General features: G+C 45.9%; 1 protein-coding gene across 3 annotated transcripts in view; it reads right to left on the bottom strand.

Moving 5' to 3' along the window:
* RALGAPB (Ral GTPase activating protein non-catalytic subunit beta) overlaps window positions 1–24,666 on the bottom strand; it is a 2,268,266-nt gene that overhangs the window by 1,965,898 nt on the left and 277,702 nt on the right. For all 3 annotated transcript variants that reach the window (XM_078652319.1, XM_078652321.1, XM_078652322.1), the window contains one exon: window positions 16,730–16,916. In XM_078652319.1, coding sequence (XP_078508445.1) covers window positions 16,730–16,916 — 187 coding nt within the window. The remainder of the gene's footprint in view (window positions 1–16,729; window positions 16,917–24,666) is intronic.

The following is a 24,666-nucleotide window of genomic DNA, read 5'->3' as shown; positions in this document are numbered from 1 at the left end:
AGCACCCTGCCTTTGGGATTGATAAGGCCTGCCATAGGATGACTGATAGGTATTTAAGTGTAGTGATTTGGATAGATATAGTGAACCTACATCTTAAGTAAGGGGTGCAAGCACCAGCATACACAGTCTGCTGCAGCAGGCTTGTCGTGTCAATTTGAATGGTCTCTCATGGGTGGCATAATACATGCTTCAGCCCATGGGAGGCCTCTGGGGTACGTATGCCCTGGGTACATGGTGTACTATATATTAGGCACTGATAAGGGTACCCCAGTAACCAATCTGGAGTGTACCTAAAGAACATGCATATCAATTTAAGGGAGAAAGCAGATAGACTGGGGTCCTGAATAGCAGGACCCCAGTCAGACTAGTACAAAAACAGTGTGACACCAGCATAAAGTTGGGGTAACCATAAGAAGCAGATACTGCTTTCCTACACTGGGCTCCTCCTTGAGAGACATCGTATTTGCCCAATCCTCACATTGGGAGGTCCCCTTGCAACCAGGAACAAAGTCAATTGTGAGATGATCTTGAAACCTCAGCTTTAGGACATTGAATGGCAGATTCACAGGAGGTAATCCACCGGTTGCCACATTTCATTCTACTAGAACCAGCTCAACACTGGATTACACCTTTCTGACCCTACCGCTATTTCAATATGTTCGTTCATACCAAATTGGTGCTAAGAGTGGACATTGACCACTTACAGCAGGAGGTGACCTGCTTATCTGGTCCACCAGATTTGAGTCGTACAATGGATGCACCGAACACTACAAACACTATCAACTGTAAACAAATTAAGTCCTCACAGCCTATTGTTAGGGACCTGCCCTTGCCTGCAGCGGACATGTTACAACGATGAAGGGCACTATACTGTGAAGCTGTGTCCATGTGAAAGTGGTTTACAAAAACATTTCAGGCTGCGTTTGCAACATCAGCCAAGATGAGGCCTGCTCACATAGGCTTTTTCATAATAAATGTAAGGCACAAGCAACACAACTCAAGATTCTCAAAAAGGCAGTTAGGAAATCTCTCAGAATTCTATGGCTTAAATGCAGCACTGTGAGAACGGAAAACTCAGTGAAAAAACGCAGAACTGGGCCATCATATGAGCACAGGATGACTATCTCTAAGCCAAACTGTTCCGAGATATAAAACATAATGACAGTCTTAGATTCTGAGCTCCTGTCAACAAATTACTCCGCCCCGATCATGGAGGAATTACCTCCTACAGTTTGCAGGCAACCTCGGCAAAGGTACCTAAAGGGAAACTTCAATCGTCTGCAGACTGGAAGAAGCCCACAGGTCACCCAAGAAGCCGTAATCTCAAATCAGCTTACAGGGCTACCTATGGTTAACACAGAGATAATTAAGCGTCAGACAGCTAAAGGGCACCAGGTCCCAATAGTATCCCTACAGCAGTCTTTAACCCCTTGCATGCTCATGACGAGCTGAGCTCGTCATGGCACACAGTCGCCGCCTGCTCATGATAAGCTCAGCAGTTTTGGGGCTGGGGAGGGGGGGGGGGGGGATTTGAACGAAAGAGGCATCAGGGTAAAGGAAAGGGTTTTCCTTTCCCTCGATGCCTCTTTTGTGCATTCCTGCTGCACGATCATGCAATCGTGCAGCAGGAATGCCCACTAGCGCCAGGGTTTTTATTTTTATTTTTTTATTTGGCAGTGTTTGTTGGTTGAGGGAGCGGCCCCTTGGGCAAGGGTCACTCCCCTTTTTGGGGCATACATTTTGGCTTTGTCAGCCCCCGGAAGAGGGAGGGGGGGGTTTTAATTTTACTAACTGGGCTAATCTAATGAATGTACTGGGGAGTGGCCCCTTGGGCAAGGGTCACTCCCCTTTGGGGGCCATTTTAGTATGCCCATGATGTTAGGTTTTGGTTGGGGGAGCGGCCCCTTAGCAAAGGTCGCTCCCCTTTGGGGGCCTACACTTTTGCTTTGTTTGCCCCCCTTGGAGGAGCAGATTTAAATTTAAAAAAATGTATTGGGCCCATTGGGCCAATAGAATAAATGTAGTGAGGAGTGGCCCCTTGGGCAAGGGTCACTCCCTTTTTGGGGACATACATTTTGGCTTTCTCTGCCTCTGGGGGGCGGGGGGGGGGAGAATTAATTTTATATCCATCATCATGCTTTAGCTCACTCCACCACCCCAGTTCAGACATGGCCATATGCAAATTAGTATGACCCTGTGCCTCATGGGAACAGTCCTGCCAAGCCACGTCTTCCCTGGCCCGGAAACAACCATCCTGGGACTGGTTTCTGGCTAATCAGCAGTCATCAGCCAGGCTAGCTTGAGTCCATTGGCAAAGTGAGCAAGGGACCCAAGTCTGGACATACCCTGCCAACTTAGGGCAATCAAAGCGCACAGGGTCAGACGGATTTGCATATGGCCATGTCTGAACTGGGTTGGTGGAGTGAGCTAAAGAATGATGATGGATTAAACCCAGATCAGTTGACGGGGGTGAGTGTTAGATTTGCTCAAGCGCTCCGTCCATCATCCCCTTTGGTATCACCCTGAGGGGCAGTTCGGCTGATTTTCTTTTTTTTTGTAGGGATAGTAGGCCACCAGGTTTTTTTTTTAATGTTGGGGAGCTGCCCCTTGGACAGGTGTTGCTCCCCTTTATGGGAAGATGATTGTGGCCATTTCTGCCCTCTTTTGGTGGCAGAGTAGCAGTATATTTTTAGGCCCATCTGCCCCCAAGGGGGGTAGAAGCCACTAGACACCAGTTTTTAAAAATTTTGTTTTGGGGGGTGGCCTCAACGGCAAGGGTTGCTCCCCTTTTATGGGGGTGAATATTTAATTTATACTCTTAGGCCCACCTACCCCTTAGCTTGGCAGGTGGACTGGTGCATTATTTGCATATGTGATTGTAATGTTTTTTCCTCCTTTTTAATCTAGTGTAAAGTTTTTGATTCCTGTTTGCGGTTTCGACAGTGGTTGTTCTGCAGTTTTGCGTACTTGCAGTTTTTTGGTAAGAAAAACATTTTTGTTGTATTTACTCCAAATGAGTAATATTGTAATGTAGGAATGAATTGTTTTGTAGGGGGTGTCATAGTGGCAGCATATTTAGTTAGTGTTTTGAGCATGAAAATCTTTGTGATGTGTTTTGCGTTGTCTTATGTGTAATTTTCTTTTCTCTTTCTTTTTTAGTGGGATATTGTTGACCCATACTGTGTGGAGTACCTGGTGGTGAGTTTAGCTGCTTCTGGCAAGTGAGTGGTATAGTTTTGGAGTGTATAGGAATTTTTGATAAAGATGAATTTTGTTTATTACTTATTTTACAAAGTGTTTGTTGTTGTTGACTTGTTTGACAAGTTACCTTTATTAGTAATCATTATGGCTAGCCGTAGAATGACTGCTCAGCAGGTGGTTGGTGTGCTTCTTGAATCTTCCTCTGAGTCGGATTATGAGACTGAAAATGCGTCTGAGGGAGAGGAGGGAGAGGAAGATTCTGGCAGTGAGTTTTCTCTCCACATGGAATCATCGGATGATGAAGGTTCTCTCAGTGCAGATGAAGTGCCTGTTTTAGAGGAGGATACTGCTGTGCCGATGGTGCAAGAGGCATCTGGATTGTAGCCTGATGCTGCTAGGCTTCCTACTGGAAGTGCTGGACTCTGGGTTGATCCAAGCATGGTGCAGTCGGTGTTGCCTGCCTTTAGCGGTGATGCAGGGTGTAGAGTGGATTGTAAAAATGTTTTGCCTATACAGTATTTTCAGTTATTTATGGATGATGTATTTTTGGGTGAAATTGTTGAGCAGACTAATTTGTATGCTGAACAGTTTTTGAGGGACAACAGTGACAAACTTAGGCCCACTCTAGAGCTACCCGGTGGACTCCCACAAATCTAGACGAGATTAAGAAGTTTTTGGGTGTGACTTTGATGGGTTTGCTAAGGAAGCCGAACCTGGCTTCATGTTGGTCTACCAGCCCCTTGATGGCAACAGCCATATTTCCTGCAGTTATGACTCGTGATCGGTATTTACTTTTGCTACGCATGCTGCTTTTTGTTGATAATTCTTTGGCATTGCCACGTATTCACCCTGACTGTGACTGTCTTTTTAAGATTCGGCCTGTTCTTGATCACTTTGTAGATCTATTTTCAGAGATCTATACTCCAGGGAAAGAAATATCTATTGATGAGTCTTTGGTTTTGTTCAAGGGTCGTTTGGTTTTTAGGCAGTACATCCCTAGCAAGAGGGCACGCTATGGAATTAAGCTGTATATGTTGTCTGAGAGTAGGACAGGATATGTTTTTAATTTTCGTGTGTACACTGGTAGAGATTCCACTATTGACAACCCAGGTTGTCCATCCACTTTTGGAGTTTAAGAGAAAATTGTGTGGGATCTTGCTAACTTCTACACTGCGGTGCAATTATTTAAGGGTTTGTTTAAATTGGACACTTTTGCATGTGGCACAATCCACTCTAACTGCAAAGGTTATCCGAAAGAGCTTGTTTGCAAAAAACGTCAAGGGGTCTGTGCAGTTCCTGGCGTAGTGATGAACTACTAGCTGTGACATTTGTGGACAGGAGGGATGTGTACCTGCTAACTACCATTCATGATGAGAGTACTTCACCTGTGCCTGTTTGGGGTCAGGTTGCTGAAGTGCACAAACCTGTGTGCATTGTAGACTACAATAAGCACATGGGTAGTGTTGACAGAGTAGATCAGAGGTTGGAACCTTACACTGCTATTCGGAAGGCTTATGTTTGGTATAAGAAGTTGAAAGATAGAACAAAGGGGTAACTTTTGTATCCCTCGCTGCTGCACTGCGGTAATGAGGAAACTTTCCTCTGACAATAAGCGAAATTTCATCAAGTAGACTCAAGTAATCCATTTTAATCCAATAAAACTTTTTGAGGCCGATACTCCAAATACTCCATTCTTTTTTGAAAATCACTTCGGAGACAGTCAGGTTGAAGTGGAATATTTTATTCCGCATTTTCAAATGCCAGATGCTGCCGAAAGCTTAACCCCTTCAGCGCGGCGCAGATTCCTGCGCTGTGCTGAAGGTTCTAATGAGCCTACCGGCTCATGACGGAACGGTTCCGTCATGAGCACAACTCAACCGATGCTCATGACGGAACCGTTCCATCATGAGCATCGAAGGGGTTAAACATTGACATGTGCTTTCAACCGTCCTTAAGCCAGTACAGTAAATAAACCCAATGCATTTCGAGCAATGGTTCTTCTTCAGGGGTACTGTGAATAAATTAAAAAGAACTGCATCAACAGTTGTATCAACGCAATTGACATTTCATTTCTACATAATGAAGTTAGCTGCGATTTTAACCCAGTCTGCCATTAAATGTGGTTACTCCCTCCCCTCTTGAAAACCTATGTGACTAAAAAGGTGATTGCACTGAAAATATAACGAAAAAATTCCCTCACCCGACCTCCCTGTGATGTTGTCAACCCACTTAAAAACACTATCCATTTACCTCGTGAAACTGGCAACTCAAAATCTGCGTGTCTTCCCTCGTTCACAAACTGCCATCAGTATAAGAAGTTGGCCATCCATTTTTTCAACTTAGCAACTTTCAATGCTTTTATTGTGTTCAAGGAGTGTTCTCCTGTGTCAAAGTTGACATTTCTTCAGTTTCAGTACTCTGATTGCTAGCCTTGTGGAACAGGTTAGGGTTCCTAGATTTGGAGTGGTGGAGGATGTGGCTTCGATTGAAAGATCACCACTTTCCTGATTACATTCCTCCCACATCTTCAAAAGATTTTCCCACTAGGAGATGTAGAGTCTGTTGGCGAAGAGAAGGAGACTCGTCTTTTCTGCCCCGGGTGTCCTTCTAACCCTGGGCTGTGTGTTCCTGCTTGTTATAGAGCGTACCACACGCAAAATCATTTTTGGGAGTATCCATGAGTGGTAAAGTTAACTGCCTGGTCTGTATTGTTTAAAATGTGTATTCTGTTTCAAGGATGGCATTAGTTTAATGTATTTAGTTTCAGATTTTGTGTTAGTAGATTTGTATCTATTTGCAATTTGTTTGTGTTTTTTTAATATAAAAAATCCTTAAATGTGATGGCGGTGTATGTAGGCTGGCGCTTGGCTGGCGGTGTGCGTGGACTGGTGCTTGGCTGGTGGTGTGCCAAGACTGGCGCTTGGCTGGCGGTGTGCGTGGACTGGTGCTTGGATTGTTGTGTGGTGTTTTAGGCTCCGATTGAATTTTCCAGATTCATGCCCTTATATAGGTACAAATCACATTGCCCTAATATAGGCACAGAAATCAAGCCCTTATTTAGACATAGCCAATGCAGTCCAAATACAGGCATGGCTACCCGTACCAAACGTCACAACGATTTCTTGGAAAATTGGCATAAGCAGTCAGGGACTTCCCCTTACTTGAATATTGATTTTTCCAAGAACTCAGCATACTTTACAATGAACAACTATTCCCCTGGGGTTCATTGTGACGTTATTTTGCCCGACTTTACGTCAAACTAAACACCTTCATGGTATAAATATACCTTAACTTGCCCTAGCAAACACACGGTGGTGTGGAGCAGTTCGACTATCTACTTGCCCGACGCAACTCATTACAGCAAGTGCCGAAGGAAGCCGACCCTCCAGCTGACGCACTGATCAGTGGCTGCCTTTCTCCTGCCGAGAATCCAGCTCCAGTATATCCAAGCTCCCCTTGCGGGGTGTTGGGAAATCGAGTCCCGAGACAGAGATACCAGACCTCCTTCATTCTAAACCCAAGGTACGGAACTCATTAGAACCTAGAGAAATCTTGGATAGATTCTTGGCATAGAAAACTAAAACTTATGCTACACAATACTTACTTATTCCCTCGTACTAGACTTAGGTTAGGTACATTGGGGTAGGCGTATTTTAGAAGCACCAGTTGAGTATTTTTAGTCTATGTATGTATTTTTATATGGCTTAGAGACCATACAATGCGCTTTCAGAATTATTTTATAATATTGTTCTTGCTGTACACATTATACTTTGCAGCCTGCATTACGATTGTAGCAGTTCACTTCTCTTGTATGAGAAAGAAGACGGTTCAATAAACCTTTTTATTGAAAACGCCTGTCTCTCTATTTCTCTACAACTCTGTAGAAACAAAGCATGCACTATTGACTGAATGAAATACTTATCTATTGATTCCGCGACTCGAGATATATTTCTTATTTTTGGGAAACAAAGTTGACATGTTTATGCGGTTGTCAGAAACAAATCCCTTCTTGTGAATTCAAGAAAGTTTCTAGTGACCTCTGAGCTTGCTAGCACTCACTATTAAGTTTAGTATATTCGATAGAGACCTAGTCGACCTCAGTACTACGTCATATCTATAGGATATACTATTTCAAATCGCAGAGCCTATTGTGAATATAGGAACTACACTACAGGATGGCGTGTGCGTGGACTGGCGCTTGGCTGGCGTTGTGCGTTGACTGGCGCTTGGCTGGCAGTGTGCGTGGACTGGCGCTTGGCTGGCGGTGTGCGTGGATTGGCGCTTGGCTGGCGGTGTGCGTGGATTGGCGCTTGGCTGGCGGTGTGCGTTGACTGGCGCTTGGCTGGCGGTGTGCGTGGATTGGCGCTTGGCTGGCGGTGTGTGTGGATTGGCGCTTGGCTGGTGGTGTGCGTGGACTGGCGCTTGGCTGGCGGTGTGCGTGGATTGGCACTTGGCTGGCGGTGTGCGTAGACTGGCGCTTGGCTGGCGGTGTGCGTGGACTGGCGCTTGGCTGGCGGTGTGTGAGTAGTGACTTGCTGCTGGTCACTACACACAATGCTAGCCGAGCGCCACTCCACGCAATCCATCAGTTTGTGTAGTTGCTGTGTCAGGAATGTGGGTGTAAGAAAGTGATGGACCCTTGAATGGCGCTGTCTGCTGGTGTGAGTGTTGTAATGTGATGAGCCCACGGCTGGCGGTGTGAATGTTTTGTATGTGTCATATGAATGAAAGGTGTATGAATGGGCTGTAAAGAGGTTGGTGCCTTGTCGTGGCTTTACAGCTCACGAGCTGTGAGTCAATGGTTCAGTTTCTCGTCCTTTCAACTATTAACAGAGCATTTCATTTTTGTGAAATCACTTGCTAATACAATTGTATATACTGAATCATCACTCACCCTCGTACCAAATTCAACCAGTATGTGTATGTGCTTGAGGATTAGATGGCTGTGCAGTAATATTTGTCTTTTTTGTCTTTCTGAAGCAGGGTGTACCTTGTCCCTTTTTGTGAATGTTGAAATGTGTTGGTTTTGTCCCTGGTGGTGTGAATGGTCTTGTGTGTATCAGGTATTAAAGGTGCGTGCATGGCATGTAAAACGGTTGGTGCCTTGTCGTGGCTTTACAGCTCATGAGCTGCGAGTCACTGGTTCGTTTTTTTTGTGCATTTAATTATTGACAGTGCATTTCATTTTTGTGAAATCTCTTGTTAATAAAATGTTATGTACTGAACCATCACTGGCCCTCGTGCCAAATCCAACCAGTATGTGTGTGTGTTTGAGGAATAGATGGCTGTGTTGGAATCTTTGTCTTATGAGTCTCTCTGTTAAGGTGTACATTCCATCCAAGAATAACCTACCAACTGCAGATATTATTGTTAACCCATGGGAGTACATGGTGATGTCTCTCTTGTGAATTCCAACAAGTTATTTTATCCACAATGTCCTGCAAACTTAAAAATGTGTCACATTTTCCTTGCAATATTGTGTCAAAAATCTCACGCTGCAGAAATAAACACATAATTATGTCAAAACGATTTGGTTTTGCAAGAGAGGTCACCTGGGTTTTTGGTCCCGTGCTCGGTCGCCATCTAGGGAAACCTACCAAACCCACACACTTCTGAAAACTAGACACCCGGGTGCTTCCAAGGAGGTATGGCTTGCGTGGATCCCCCAACGTGTCCTTACCCAGAATCCCTTGCAAACCTCAATTTTAGCTGAAATAATCCGTTTTTTCACACAGTTTTTGTGGGAACGTGTAGTATCACCGAGCTCACACAAATTTCTTACCACCCAGCTTTCCCCCAGGTCTCCCGATAAAAATGGTGCCTCACTTGTGTGGGAGGCCTAAGTACCCGCGACAGGCAAGGGCCCAAAACACAGTGAGGCGACATCAAAATTCCCTATCTCAAAACCACCTGGTTTTGCAAGGGGGGGGTCACCTGGGTTGTTGGCCCCGTGCCCGACGGCCATCTAGGGAAACCTACCAAGCCCACACCTTAATCCATGCAAGCCACATCTCCTTGGAAGCCCCCGGGTGTCTACTTTCCAGAAATGTGTGGGTTTGGTAAGATTCCCTAGGTGCAGGCAGAAGTAGGGTTCAAAAACTACAGCTAGGCATTTTGCAAAAAAAGGGTCATTTTTAACTGCGAAATTGAGGTGTGACCACGTTGCGTTTTGCGCAGTTTCCTGTCGCAGGCACTAGGCAGACCCACACAAGTGAGGTAACATTTTTCTCAGAAGACTTTGTGGAAAACATGGTGGGTGGAAATTTCTGGATCCACGCAGATTCCAGAACTTTACACCACAGAAATGTGGGGAGAATTTGTTATTTTTGACAATTATTTAGGTTTGCAAGGGATTCTGGGTAACAGAACCTGGTGGGAGGCAGTCAAGTTACCCCATCCCGGATTCCCTTGGGTGTCTAGTTTTCAAAAATTTATAGGTTTGCTAGGTTTCCTCAAGTGCCGGCAGAGCTAGGGTACAAAAACTACAGCTAGGTACTTTGCCAAAAAAGGGTCATTTTTCACTGAGAAATTGAGGTGTGACCACGTTGCGTTTTGCGCCGTTCCCTGTCGCAGGCACTAGGCCGACCCACACAAGTGAGATACCATTTTTCTTGTAAGACTTTGGGGTACTCGGGATGGGTAGAAAGTTGTGGATCCACGCAGATTCCATAACTTTCCAACAAAGAAATGGGGGGGAAATGTTTTTTTTTTTACAATTGTTTAGGTTTGCAAGAGATCTGGGTAACAGAACCTAGAGTGAGGCAGTCAAATCACCCTATCCTAGATTACCCTGAGTGTCTAGTTTTAAAAAATGTATAGCTTTACTAGGTTTCCCTAGGTGGCGGCAGAGCTAGGGTTCAAAAACTAAAGCTAGGCACTTTGCAAAAAAAGGGTCATTTTTCGCTGCAAAATTGAGGTGCGACCACGTTGCCATTTCCTGTCGCGGGCACTAGGCCGACCCACACAAGTGAGGTATAGTTTTTCTCGTAAGACTTTGGGGAACGCGGGGTGGCTAGAAATGTGTGGATCCACGCGGATTTCAGAACTTTCCATCACAAAAATGTGGGGAAAATGTGGCTTTTTGGACAATTCTTTAGGTTTGCAAGGGATTCTGGGTAACAGAACTTGGTGGGAGGCAGTCAAGTCACCCCATCCTAATGGATCCACATTGATGGAGAGCCACAGCAAATGCAGGAGGTCAGCCGTAGTCTGGCGGTAGGAGAAGACTGCCTGGGGCGAGCCTGCCTTCAACAGCTAGTCGTCGAGATAGGGAAAGACTGGAACCCCTGATCTGCGCAGATGAGCTGCGACCACCGCCATCACTTTCGTGAACACCCAAGGGGTGCTGGTAAGGTCAAAGGGGAGCACAGTAAATTGAAAATGCTCGTGGCCTACGTTGAACCGCAGGTAACTCCGGTGGGCCCGCAGGACGGGGATGTGAAAATAAGCGCCCTGCAAGTCCAAAGCCACCATCCAGTCTTCTCGGTCGAGGGCAGACAAGACCTGAGCAAGTGTCAACATCTTGAACTTCTCCTTCCGGAGAAAGCGGTTGATGTCCCTGAGATCCAAGATAGGACGCAGGCCCTTGTCCTTCTTGGGGACCAGAAAGTAGTGGGAATAACAACCACAACCTACTTCTGGGACAGGAATGCGCTCGATAGCTCCCTTGGCCAAGAGAGCCGCAACTTCCTGCTGGAGAAGGGCCAGATAATCCTCGAACATGCGGTGGTATCGTGGCAGCATGGCTGGAGGGGTAGCCTCGAAGGGGAGGGAGTGGCCCCTTTGAAATATCTGCAAAACCCACCTTTCCGACGTGATCGCGCGCCAGTGGGGGAGGTGATGGCAGATCCTGCCGCCAACTACTGTTTGATGGGACTGAAATGTCGGACTAGGAAGGTTTGGAGGCTGCTGCAGAAGGCGGTTGGTGGACTGGCCGGCCCGCTGGCCCCCAGAACCACGCCAGTTGTTCCCATGTCCCCGGCCGCTCAAAGGTTGGGTAATTGCTGCGGCCTGTGGCTCTGAGTGGGATGTAGCGGGGCACCCCTTCCGTAGCCACGAATGATGCGAAAAGCAGACTGCGCAGGGCGCCTGGAGAGGTCCAAGGACTGGGCCATAGGCCAAGAGTCCTTGAACGCTCTAAAGCGTTGTCTGCTTTGTCGCCAAAAAGGCGACGGACATCAAAAGGCATGTCCAGCAAGATGTTCTGGACATCCTCCGAAAAGCCAGTCGATCTCATCCAGGCGTAGTGACGAAGGGCTACAGATGTGGTAATTGTCTTGCCTAGAGTGTTGGTGGTATCCAGCCCACAATGGACGGTAAAGTTAGCAACATCCCTCCCGGCGGCGACAGCCTGGGAGAGCACTGGCCGGGCCTCCTCCGGACACTGAAGCAGCACCAGCGCAACCGTATCCCCCACAGAGTGGGAATAACGGCCCAATAGACAGCATTTTCTTCCTAAGATGGTCCAGTTTCTTGGATTCCCTTTCCGGTGGAGCGGTAAGGAAGGCATCTTGGAAGTGGAGGCTTGGACCACCAAGCTCTCCGGGGTGGGGTGTAGGGAGAGGAAAATGGGGTCGCACGGAGCCAGTCGGTGGCCTCGTGCAATGATCCTATCCACGGGCACCCCGTGTGTTGGGCCTGGACCACCTGCCCAAAAGGACGTCGGGTAAGGGCCTCATTGAACGGCAGCAGGGGCTCCGAAGAGCTCGCAACCTGCTGAAGCACTTCTGTCAGGAGGTTATTCCTGACCGCCACCGTAGGAAGCTCGAGGTCGAGGGCCTCGGACACCCTTGCAACACCACTGCGTACGACGCTCCCTCCTCCGTAGCCATGGTAGGAGGAGACAACATGCCATGGTCAGGAGATGTGTCAAGACCACTGGCATCCCCCGGTTCCTCTCTCCAGTCCTGCTCAGATCCCATCTGATCGGTTCAAGGGTCACCTGACCCCACCCAGTCCTTCTCCGCATCCTCAGGTTGCCAATCTGTCCGAAAAGGTACTCCAGGAGTTAAAAGGGGCACAAAAACCCCACTCGGTGCCGGATTAGGCGTCGGACAACGTCAGTCAGGCTCCGGGTCCATTTCGGGATGGAGACCGGGGTTGACGCCGGCAGGGGACACAAACAGATTCTGTTGCGGTGCCAGAGGAAGCGGCGGAGGTGTATTGAGGTCAACCTGTGCTGTTCCGGATCCAGGTCTGGATCGAAGGGGGGCCTGCGGCGCCGGGGCCGGTGCAGACAGCGGAGAAGGCCTAGGCCCCCCAACCTAGTCTGCGGGGCCCGTAGGCGCCTCAGCGGGTTCGGGCCACCTAAAAATGGCACGCATCTCTTCGTAGAATGTACAAAGATGGGCGGGAGTCGCACCGGGTCCCGGAAAGGGAGGGAAGCCCCAAGTCAACTCCTTGGGCTCAGTGCGCGGGCCGCGGGAGGGGCACCGCTTGCATCCCTCGTCGCATCAGCCGATCGACAGGGAGAAGTCGAAGAGCGATGATTCTGGTTTTAGTCGACAGGTAGGGCTACAAGGCTTAGTATGTGTCTAACAGAATCCCAATAGAAGGGGGTTATGATCAGAGATTGTTCTAGCAAAGTATTCCCCAGTTGATCATGTACATCAGCCGTACAAAGGATAGCATCCAACCAGGTGTGTAGGTCATGTAAGTGTGAACATGAATAGTCTCTGTCCTCAGGGTGTAACGTTCTCCTTTAGTCAATGAGACCCCACTGAAGCGGCCAGTCTCTCAGTGCCTCAGCTACCTTTGACCATGGGGGGTCTCCCTCAAGGGTGGGTGAGAGCGATCTAAGACTATATCTGCTACACAGTTGTAATCACCTCCCAGTATTACCGACCCCACTATTTATGGCGCCAATACTCTGGACAGCGTTGCTAAGAATGAAATTTGGTCTAGTGATGCCAATACTCTGGACAGTGTTGCTAGGAATGAAATTTGGTCTACATTTGGGTCATAAAGGCTCCCAATTATATTGCGGCCGTCCAATTTACCAGTTCAATCAATCAATCAATCAGGGAATTGTAAGCGGACTACTCACCAGTGAGGGTCTCAAGGCGCTGAGGGAGGGGGATTCTGTAGCCAGTTACCACTACATATCCTCCCTCGGGGTCCACGAGATGGCCAATACACTGAAAATGAACCTTAGATTTGATCCCCACCAAAACGACTTTGGCAAAGGCTGAACAGTCTGTATAATAAGCCCGACTTCTCCACCTACGCTGTAGTGTGGCCCCCTCTTTGGCTGTGTTTCCTGTAATGAGGCGATTTGAACCCCCTCCTAGCAAGGTAAGCATATACTTTATGACATGTAGTCATGAAATTCTTCCCTCTAACATTCCACGTGAGGCATTTAAATTCTAGGGTGGGTGCCATGTGACCATAGGTATCAACTGTTCCCTTCTTCCTGGGATACTGATTGGCTTATCCCCACATGTTTCAAGAAATACAGCTAGATTGCATTCAGCTCGCCAGGAATGCCCAGAACCCAACAAACGATGAAAGCCCCAACTCCCTCTCCCCAGGACAGGTAAAAGTCCAAATCCCATCCAAACACGATACCAATGGGCATCTACTCTCAGAACTAGCCGCAAAACTGCAACAGGGAGGGAGATAGAGTGACCAGTAACCATGCAGAGTATCCCAGACCAGTCCCACCATCTATATTCCTGTGATAGTAGTGTCAGGCTCTCCACCCATGAATATGAGATCAGACAGAAAGCGGTATACAGCCTATCATGCCAGCTGATCAATGGTACTAGTAACCCACTTTCAAATCATCTCATTAGCAGATTTGGGGGTAATCTTGGGTAGGTCAGCGGCCTCCGCAGAGCTAACCCCCTGATATCCATCTGAATTCCGGTCTCCATGGCCACTGTGAGTAGATTGGGGGCTTGCACCAGCATTGCTGATTTACGCCACAGCCCTAATTACTTTGTGGTGTTCGTCTCGAGCCTCCTCTTGTGATGTTGCTCTTTTTTTTTGTCTGTCTCTGCTCTTGGTCCACAAGGTGCAGAGCATGGGGAGCACCCTCCGCACACACATACATATACACAAATAGGGTAGGGCTAAATTTAGGATTATGGAGTGGGTAGGGGTAAAGGGAGGTACGGGTAATTTTAGGGTTTAGAGTGGGCAGAGGTAAGGGTAATTTTAGGGTTAAGGGGCAATGGTGAAGGCTGGAACTCTCACTCTGCTGATCCCAGAACTAAGCCCACCTTCTTATCAATCTATCAACATCTAAAGAAAAATCTTTTCAGACTGCATCTAACCCAGAAACCCTAACTGTGTCATCACCTATCTATTATCATCTTCACTCCTTGTGCTCTCATTCCCTGGTTCCTAGATATACTCTCCCCTCACCCTGTTCTTCCCTCCAATTATGTAGTCGTATTAAACTTTCCTCACTCTGTTTTAGGCATTTTCATGTTCAATCTTCTCTGCTCACCCAATCGCCATATCCTACTTTGCTCATCTTGGTGTTCTCTTATTTTTAATAGCCTCTCATTATTTCGATGTAAATAGATATTACCATTCATAAACGTTATTTCGATTTATAAAAAAAAAATCACAAAAGTGGAGACATATTATAGCTAGAGGGCAAATGAACAATACATCATATTCCTACAAAAAAGAGTTAATAATTACATAGTTAAAAATAATAATTCTTAAAACAATAAATAGGTTAAGAGGACTTTAAAATACACCCATAATAGAGGGCCTGGTCTAACATTCTGCATTCATCTAAAAAAGGACCATCAAGACTATACTAAAGTGCACAGTGATATTTTAGGGATACAAGGATATCACATAAAACAGACATTTACCTATTCCTCCTTTCAGTCCAGCGGATCACCCATGCCCACCCCAGGAACTTTGCTGTAGCAATCACGGTGGGGCCCTCCACTGTTTTAAGAATTCTGAAGGCCTCACTGCTAGACCTGGTGCCCACACTAGAACATATGGGCTTCAACCAGCAGCGCCTGGGTTTGCTATATGCTGGGCAGATAAACATGTGTCCCAATGTTTCAATCCTGTCCAAGCAAAAAGGACAATTACTAGAATTTGAACTTGAGTTGCACCACTTTGCGGTGAAAGCATTAATAGGCAATGTTACCACCCTAAACTGATGAAATAATTTCCTGTCACGTGGTGAGGTAATCAGATCCCAATACATCTCATATTTAGGTTCATGTTTAATGTCGAAAAAACTTTAGACGAAGTAGGGGTAGTGGAAGCTGCGAGCCGTCTTATTTTAATCATGTTCCAATAGGCTGCCTTAAACTCTGTTTTACTTGGAAATGTACTTCCAGCCGGGGCGATCCACAACCGTCTCATCCCTATCTCACAGAGTATTTTTGACATGTCTAAACCATACAATTGTCCTGTTTATGTCTAAATCCCTGACTTCTAAGAGAGCCAGGGCATATTGTGCTAGCTCAGGAGTCACCCAGAGTCTCCTCTAATAGGCTACTGGCCTAAAGTGTGCCACATCCTTAGAAGAATGGCACCCCAAATCCAAAAAAAGAAGAGCTAATGGGGTAGCTATTATCATTGTTAGTGTTATGATGCAAAGCACTCATACTCGAGTATCTGAGCACTACATGAAACCACTAATGAATAAAACGCATGAGTCTTGTATACCCACATAAACAATTCAATCTCCCCTCTCAGAGCACTGTGCTAAAGACGCCATTATCAAACTCTTTTTCATTTATTTAACATGCACCCTGATATGTAATAAGGGCCTGTTGTCTTGGTTTCCTTTCACCATGATAAACATCTTTTTTCTTACAACATTTGTGCTTTTTCGTACATAAGTCTGCTTCTGTGATGGTTTGCAGTGGTGGTACCCTGGATTTCGAAAAAATAAGGAGGCAGCTCCCCACTTCATTATCTGATGAATCCCTTGACCAAAAAGCAGCTTCTCCAACTCCCAAGCAGAATTCCATCAATGATTCGAATGATGTTGTGCACTGTGATGGAAATACTAAAGTAAACCACTTGACAGTCAACACAAACTATGCCAAGGTTTGGGCTGAGTTCTGCTACTGTGCACCCCTGGTAGTCTAGAAAAGTTGACCCCAACCAAATTTGCTGTGGGAACGGAGGCAAAAAGCAGGTTCTTTCCTCACTGAACAAGCGTAAAACGTTAACTGATGAAGGTGTCCATCTATGAAGGCAAAGAGGCGTTTGCAACATAGAATGCACCCATCCATGCGCAGTAGACTTTCAAAAGTTTGGTATTAACAATTTTGTAAAACAGTTACCAGTCCCATCTCTGAATAGCAGAGTCCACCTACAGGGTAGGAATGGGAGACTTGAGAGTACAATACATACAGAGGTCTATTTATCCTTTAGATTTGGGTCAAACCATTGATCTCTATTGAGGCAAGTGTTATTTTACCTACAACTTACCAACTCACATTGCTATATAGAAAATAGGACCTTATCAAAAGAGGAGGACTCATGAAGATGGCAAAATGTCACATGCATATTTTATGCTCCTTTTGATTTCACCCACCTTGATGTAAGAGCACAGATTGCTTTGCTCCACTGCTCAATGACTGCTGGATGATGTCTCCAGTTAGCAACCATCTCTTTGGCAGTTTTCCAATAAGGAGGTGTGGGAAAACAGCGGGTGCAAGCCAGGAGCCATACTTCAAACAGCACACCAATTAACTTTTCAGAAAGACTTTCTGCAATCTCCCCTGTAAACAAGAAGGCAAGTGTTGTTATTAATCTACTCAATGCAGAACTTCATGAATACATAAAAAGGGTGAAGTGGAAATGTTTACTTATACGTAATAACTTTGAGTCCAACTGGGTGTAAACATGCTTTGTCGATGTTGATGGATTTCACTGCTCCTACATGGAATGTGTAATGTCGTGATTTTGCTAATGCATGCAGGATCTGTTACTGATATGGCAGATGACACAGAACAGTCAGAAGGTGTTTTTTTTGTTCCAGTTAAAACCTATAAATTCTTTAAATAGTTTCAACTTCAATTAACTAATATGTGACTCCATTAGGCACCATATGGTAACATGAATCTATGAGCAACTGGTCACTTCAATAACCATGAATATAAGCTATGAAAACAGGTGCAAACATCCTCTGGTATTTAGGGGCGGGAGAGTATATTGTAGCAGCCGGAGGTGATCTCTATACTCAATACCCATACATTAATTCTATAAGTTCTAGTCCTCTGCAGCAATCTCAGTTCACTTAGAGGGGGAGAATGAACAAGTTACCAGACTATTAGTAATTTAAACAAAGGTATTCCACTGGTGAATTTTGAAGAGAAGAGCCTAAATGGACAAGCTCAGTGCTCCAGGATCCTGTCACCAGGTGCTGGAAATAAGAACTGAGGCAACTGCCGCCTGATGGAATACTAGTGGTCTCTGGGTCTTTAAAGGTACACTGTTTAAAACTTACACAATGGCAGCCCATTTGGCAATGCTGTCCTGCTATCCTTCATCTTTTACAGAAAAGGGTTTGTGTAAGATTTAAACTGTAATAACATTTACCTAAAATTGTACATATATATGGTAACATCGACCCTAAGTACAATCTGAAGAATAGCACCACTGTAGCCGGTGTACAGGCTGCATATTATGTTCTTTTTTAAGTGTATCTACAGGTCTTCCTGAATGTATGCGAACGTGTAAACTTAAGAAGATATTCTATGAAGAAGTGGTCTGGGATTCCCGCACGTGGGCGGAATTATTCAAATGCTTATGACAATCAGTGGCGATACTCCAAGAGAGAAGCAGGTTTTATCCAATTTCTACTATGATGAAACGGCTGGAAAAAGTTTGCACCCAATGTTTGAATTTGGTGCTTATTTGCAGAAAATTCTAAAAGAAAAACAATTTTTTAAAAATCCCTTTGAGAATGGGCAAATAGAAGACTGAGACACTTATTAATAAAGTACTATATGGCTACATGAGGATACCTCCAAGTTAACATATGGATTCTACAGGCTACCAAGACATGCAGTCGGGCAGGTGAGGGCCTATGGCTTTGTACTGAACTGTTATGGCATTTTTATTATGCATCATACTCCTATTATGACCCTGAAGTGTTCAGTGGCCGAAGAAGATGCTTACCTTCTCGTTGTGCTTGGCTGGTACAGAGTGTGTTTAAAATGTTGGCTACGTAGGATAAGTCTGGTGTGGTGAGTGAGATCAAGAGGGGTGTGCCTACAGTCAGACCCTCCAGGATTTTGCGATTTGCAAAATAATCACGAAATCGGCACTTTTGTAAAAAGGCCACATATTTTTACAAAAGTGCCCGCAAAATTGAGGCTGGGGGGCAGAAAGCTTTCAGAACAGGAAATTCCTGCATTTAGTTCACAGCAACAAAGTGCAGGCAGCAAGGGGGGCTTTTTATTTTTACTGTCCCCTTCCGCTGCCTCAAAGGTAAAGGCCAAGTTAAGGGGCCATCAAGCGGCTCCTTTTGATCAAATATCAAAAGGAGTAATGTTATTAGTTGACCCCTTTGACAGCCCAAACAGATGTTCTGTGGCGTTTCGACATTAAGCCTTGGCCACCTTTTGCTCAATGAGAACTCTTCTTTAAGGCAATTAAATCATATGATTTATTTGTAGGAGAGTAGGGTCTGCTTTCCTATGGTCACCCCAATTTTTTGCTTTTTGCTTCACTGGTTTTCGACTTAATGTGGCTGTGGGCCTGCTAATCAGACCCACAGGCCTGCTGTTCTCTCTCTAAATTTCACACCATGTACTTTAGGTACATCACCAATTGGGATTTGGGTCACTCTTGTGAGTCCCTGTACAGAGTACCATAGGTACCCAGGGCATAGGTGCACCCAAGGCCTACCAGGGGCTGCAGCATAGCTTTTGCCACCCCTGGCTGGCCATCCAAACTGACACAACTGGCTGAATCACTCAGCTGGGGCAAGGTCGTGTAATCAACCCTTGCTTAGATATAGTATTCCTATATCTAACCTTGTATCTAGACACATATACACTAAGTCACTCCTATGGCAGGCCTTAACAATCCTGAAGGCAGAGTGCTTGGTTTTATGTGAGATGAGGCTCTAGCTTGCGCTGAGCCTGTCTGCAGCTTTCGGAACCATATACTCTTAAGTGCATTATGAACCTCGCGGTTAAATCCTAACTTTGGTTTGGCTTTATCAAAACATGTCGTGTAAGGTGTCATACGCTTTGGAATACTACCCCCTCGCCAGTTCTGGCGACGGGGGTAACATTACACCCTTCTAGAGGGAGAAGACATGCTGTTCCTACTAATCCCGGTTAAAGTTAACCAGAGCCCCAGCATCACAAAATGGATGCTGCTGCCACAGACACAAGTCTGACCTCCTGCTGCTGGGAGTCCTTCCAGCGAGGGAGGCTTGGACAATAGGTTTCCTGTCTTGGGAGGTGCCAGCACCACCCCAGATAGGCCATAGTGTATTGGGAGAGGGAGGGCTGAATGAAATGAGACACTGCCTGGGGCACACAAGGTGTCCCATGAATAGTCCAGTTCAAACCGGTGCTAGGGCACTCCAGCCCCAGCTCTGGCGCGAAACTGGACGAAGGGAAAGGAGTGTAACCACCCCCTTCCCTGGTCCCACCCATAGGAGGGACCTAGCAGGTAATCCAGCCCCTAAATTTGGCATATAGGTAGGAGCAGAGTCCCAAGACTTTAGATTTATCCTGACTGAAACTTGAAACGAAACTTTGGACCTTCGACATTCTACTCGACATAGAAGACTGAAGAATCTCCCTTGTGGTCAAGGAGTGACCACCCTGCACAAGCAGGCACCATCAAGCGATCAACGGTTTGCTTTGTTGACGCTCCCGCCGTAGCCCGAGCACAGAGCCTGACAAGACCCGGACTTCCAGACTTCCAAGAGCCCAATCCACAGTCACAGCAGAGCTGAGACCCGTGGAGGCGACGAGAGACGTGGGACCGGCCATCTTGGAAAGCCAGCGAATTGCTTTCCGTGCAACTTCAGAGGCACCCTCGAAGTTGTGCATTGGGGATTGAGAAGCCCCAGGCCTGAGCACCAACTGCACCGAAGATCAGCCCTCCACACTCCACGAGTTCTGCGTGGGGCCCTTTTCCTGCTCGACGAGTCTGTCCGGTCACTTGCCCGTTGGCTAGTGGCCTCTGTGACGACGAAACCTTGAATCTACACCGCTGGTCTGGTTGCTCTAGACTGGCCCTTGCTTCCCTGAAAAGGAGAAGCCCATCAGACCTTGCTGGTCTGATCAAGAAGCCATCTTCGATTCCTGCGTGGGTTGCCTTTGCCAAGGCTTGTTGACTCCAATCCGGAAGCCGACACCGCCGACAGCGAGAGCCTTCGCGGGACAGTCCGTATCCAGCGCCTGGTCATCGTCGACACCTCCTGGTCCACGTGGCTGCAGAGACCAGCTTCACGACATCACCTGATTGCTTCGCGACATCGCCTGGTTCCTTCCTGGTCACTGGCTAGTGACCCAGACTCTGTCCCCTCTGCTTTCAGGTACTCGTCATTCTCGATCCGCCCTTGGATCCAACCGGACACTTCCCTCCTGGTCGCCTGCAGCATCTTTCTTCAAGGCTCCATAGGATTCAGCAACGAAACCCGACACACTTTGACACCTATGCACCCGCTTCCTGTGGGTGAGGTAACGCGAGTACTTCGGTGCTCCTGTGGGTATTTACTATCCTAGTGTCTAACTTTCAAGTAGCTTTCTCCTTGTCCATCCGGAAGTGACCTAAAAGAACTAGTTTCCAATTCTTTCGTTCCTATTCTAACTCTATGGTAACTCGCGTGTGTGTAAAGACACTGCACGCGCATCCCGTGGGCCTCCTGCTCCCTATCCTTTGGTAGTACAGCGTAGCCCCAGTGATTCTCCAGGCCCTAGGCCTTTCCTTTGTTCGTGACGTGGTTCTTATACCACTATTTTAGTATATGGTTCGAAGTGCCCCTAGGGCATTACTGTATTTTGTGCAACTTATTGTATTTTAATTAAGTATCTGGTTATGTGCTGGTGCCTCTGACCTCAAAGAGTTCAGAGGATTGTGTTAGAAATAAATACATATATTTTTTGATATACAACCTGTGTGGTGTCCTTTCACTTGGTATTAAAGGGGTTACATATAGTAAAACAGCAGGCTTCACATGCCCTCTTGAGTTTAGCCCAAGACTGCTTTGTCCATGCTACCACTAGGATGGCTGGTCTAGAAGGTTGACTTTACAACCATCACCATAAGGGTTGTTTGGACTGGTGCAAGGTGCTCACTAGAATAGTGATCGTCATATACCAGGCCAACTACTCACATTATTTACTAAAAACAAAGAAAGTCTTCAGAATTATGCTGCAGTAAGCATTTCCCACTGTGTTTGTTTAATATTCCTTTTGTATAGCATTCTTTCCTTTTAGAGAATTGATGCTGTGAGCACTGCTACAGAGCAAGTGAACCAGTGTCCACACTTAGCAGGCGTTGTATAGTGTTATTTGAACAATAATATGCTAATAATAAAAACGATTAAACCATAATTCAAAATATTCTAATTCCTTGATCTTCGTAGATACGTTTTTTGATGGTGTTTGGTCAAGCAATGTGCGGTATGACGCACAATCTATTTCATTTAGAAGATGCCGCTTTCACCTTTGAGGAAAGTAGTTTATTATATAATGGTTGTGTGACATCACCATGTAATAAAAACATACAAACCAATACCAGGTCCAGTCAGACTCATTTAAAAACCTTTAGTTCAGTCCTGGCTAGCTGTGCACGTGGCCTGGACCCTCACTTAAATGCATATACAACGGAGGGGAAACAAAAGCACACAGCTTGTTATCTCTTCACAGGTACTTAAGAGAGGCATGCTTTTGACTTTGTTCAGTCCCTTCATATAAGTAAGTGCATGCACTGCAAGAATGTCAGATGTGTGGGTCTGTCCAAGTATTTACAAAAATAATTTAAATAGTACATTATTTCTTTTATAGCACTACTCATTCCAATGCAGGGTGTCAGAGCGCTTTACATAACATACACATTAGACATTAATAATAAATCATGTGAGTGTGTAAATCGATGTACAAGATGTGTTACATGAGTCAGTGAGGGTTATACACCAGAGGGGTGGGGGGGGTGTTGGGAGGGGGGGGGGGGAGTGCGGCATCCCATCGACATTGTATTACGCGGATCACCCTGGCCGGAGGCTGGATGGGGGGGTGTGGGGGGGAAAAAAAAATTAAAAGCAGACGGCGGTAGATCACTGGATACGCCATCGAGTAATGGCGGTTACGTTACACTATGTGAGACAATTGCCACCCGGCCCCAGGGATGCGGGTAATAAGGCTGTGTGAATAATTGGTAGCAGGAGTGTGAGACATTGGGATCCCGCATATACGCACTTGTATACTAACTGTACTGCTTAACTTGGAATCTGCAATAAAAATTGTTTTACAAAAAAATGAGTCAGTGAGGGTTATAAGGTGTAGGAGTCACATGTCCTTCACAGCTCACTGTGCAACGGCAAAAGGATTTTAATTTATGAACTGCAATTAACAAAAAGATCTCTGTGTTCAAAGCAGCAACTTACAGTAACTCTAGTGGGACTATTAAACTCTCTCTTGAGTTGTAGAAAGGGTGTGCTAAGCTCTTGACACACAACTCGAAGTTCTGTAGAACTTACTTTATTCTATTCTTGATTGATATGTACCTATAGTGGTTTTCAGTTAGTCACTCAATGAGATTATCTGGTAAAGCAATAGCAAGCTTGAATCCAACCGCTGCACACCAATGTGAGAAGTTGGCATGGCATATGTTGTCCGCTAGTTATAGTGGGCACCTTGCACCAGTCCAAACAACCCTTATTTATGATAGGTTTAAAGACAACCTTTATTTAAAGCTATCCTAGTGGTAGCTATGGAGAGCAGCCTTCAGGCTAAGTCTTGAAGGAGTGTAAAGCAGCTTGGTTTACCAGATTATAACCTCTTGAATGTCTAAATGAAAGGAGAACCACACAAGATATATATAAAATAAATGCATTTATTGCTAAACACTCTCTGGTAATCTCTTTATGAGATTACAGAGCAAGATAAACAATATAAACATGATAGAACTTCAGTAAATAGCACAATATACAATGAGCCCCAGGGGGGAACCAAACCATATATTAAGAAAGTCGTTTAAGAACCACGACTTTACTAGACACAGTGTCTAGAGCACGTAGAATCTCTGGGACACCAATGAACAACCCAAGGTAGTGACACAGGGGACCCACAGGGGACACATACAGCCGCGAGCGCCGTTAGCTTCTATGGGGAAAATCGTGGTTGGAATTTTAAAGTTTAAGCACACTAAGGAAAGGAGCGTGAGCAAACCCCTTTAGAATTAAGGGGTTCTAGGGCCAACCCCCAAGGGAGCACCGGAGTACTCTAGTTACCTCACCCAGGGAAGCCGGGTGCATAGGTGTCAAATGGTGTTGAGAATCTTCATCGTTTTCAATGGCGACCTGCTGCAAAGTGCTGCTGCAGTGGAGAAGAAAAGTGTCCAGTAGGATCCAAGCCTGGATCGAAGATGTGAAGAACCTGAAAGCAGAGGGGACAGAGTCTGGGTCAATTACCAGTGACCAGAGGCACGGTAGAAGAATGCCCACCGATGTCGGGTGCTTCAGGTGCGAAGAGGTGAAGTTTTGCTCTGCAGCCATGAGGACCGGGAGGCGTTGATGATGACCAGGAGCTGGATTCGAGCTGTCCCACGTAGGATGTCGAGTGCTGCGGTGTCGGTGCTCTGATTGAACACAACAAGCCTTGGCAATAAACCCGGGAACACCCAGGTTCCTGGGTTGAGTTTTTTGAAGGCCAGTTCCCTGGATGTTATATCCCAGTATCTGGATTTTACTCTGCTGGGTGATTTTAACCTTCACCTGGAGGATCCATTAGATAGCGATGCTGTACATTTTACTGATATTGCTAACAGCATGGGGCTCACTCAGCAGGTGACAGGTAGTACGCATCTACTGGATGGAGTATTTACCAGTAATAGTTATTTACATTGCCTTCCATCACTGCCACTTGTCTGGCTGGACAATAAAGCTATTATGTTTTCGTATCTGGCACAAAACCCTCAGACAAAGAAATCGACAAACAGGCAGCGGAAAGAGGTCTGGCCATGGAATAAGTTGGCATTGGATACTTTTGAATATGCCTTAGCCCAAAATCCACCACAACTCTTAGAAGACCCAAATGAAGCTGTTACTGCATTTGAGGACTAGCTGAGAAAGTCAACAGATCAAGTACTACCAGCTTAATGCATTTCCAGATATAGGCCCAGCCCCACTGAACTCTGGTATTAGGAACAGCTTAGACTACAAAAACAACAATCATTTGCAATGCAATAGGTCTCGCATTAGTAAACGTTTGAGCTTTTGGCGTTGCAAATAATAATGCAACACCAATAGGTCTAATTTTTAGTAATGCGAGGCCTATT

Source organism: Lissotriton helveticus, chromosome 7 (assembly GCF_964261635.1).
Source record: "Lissotriton helveticus chromosome 7, aLisHel1.1, whole genome shotgun sequence".
In the NCBI taxonomy this organism is placed as follows: Eukaryota; Metazoa; Chordata; class Amphibia; order Caudata; family Salamandridae; genus Lissotriton; species Lissotriton helveticus.
Note: the sequence above shows the minus strand (reverse complement) of the source record. Positions and strands in the feature narration are given on the sequence as shown.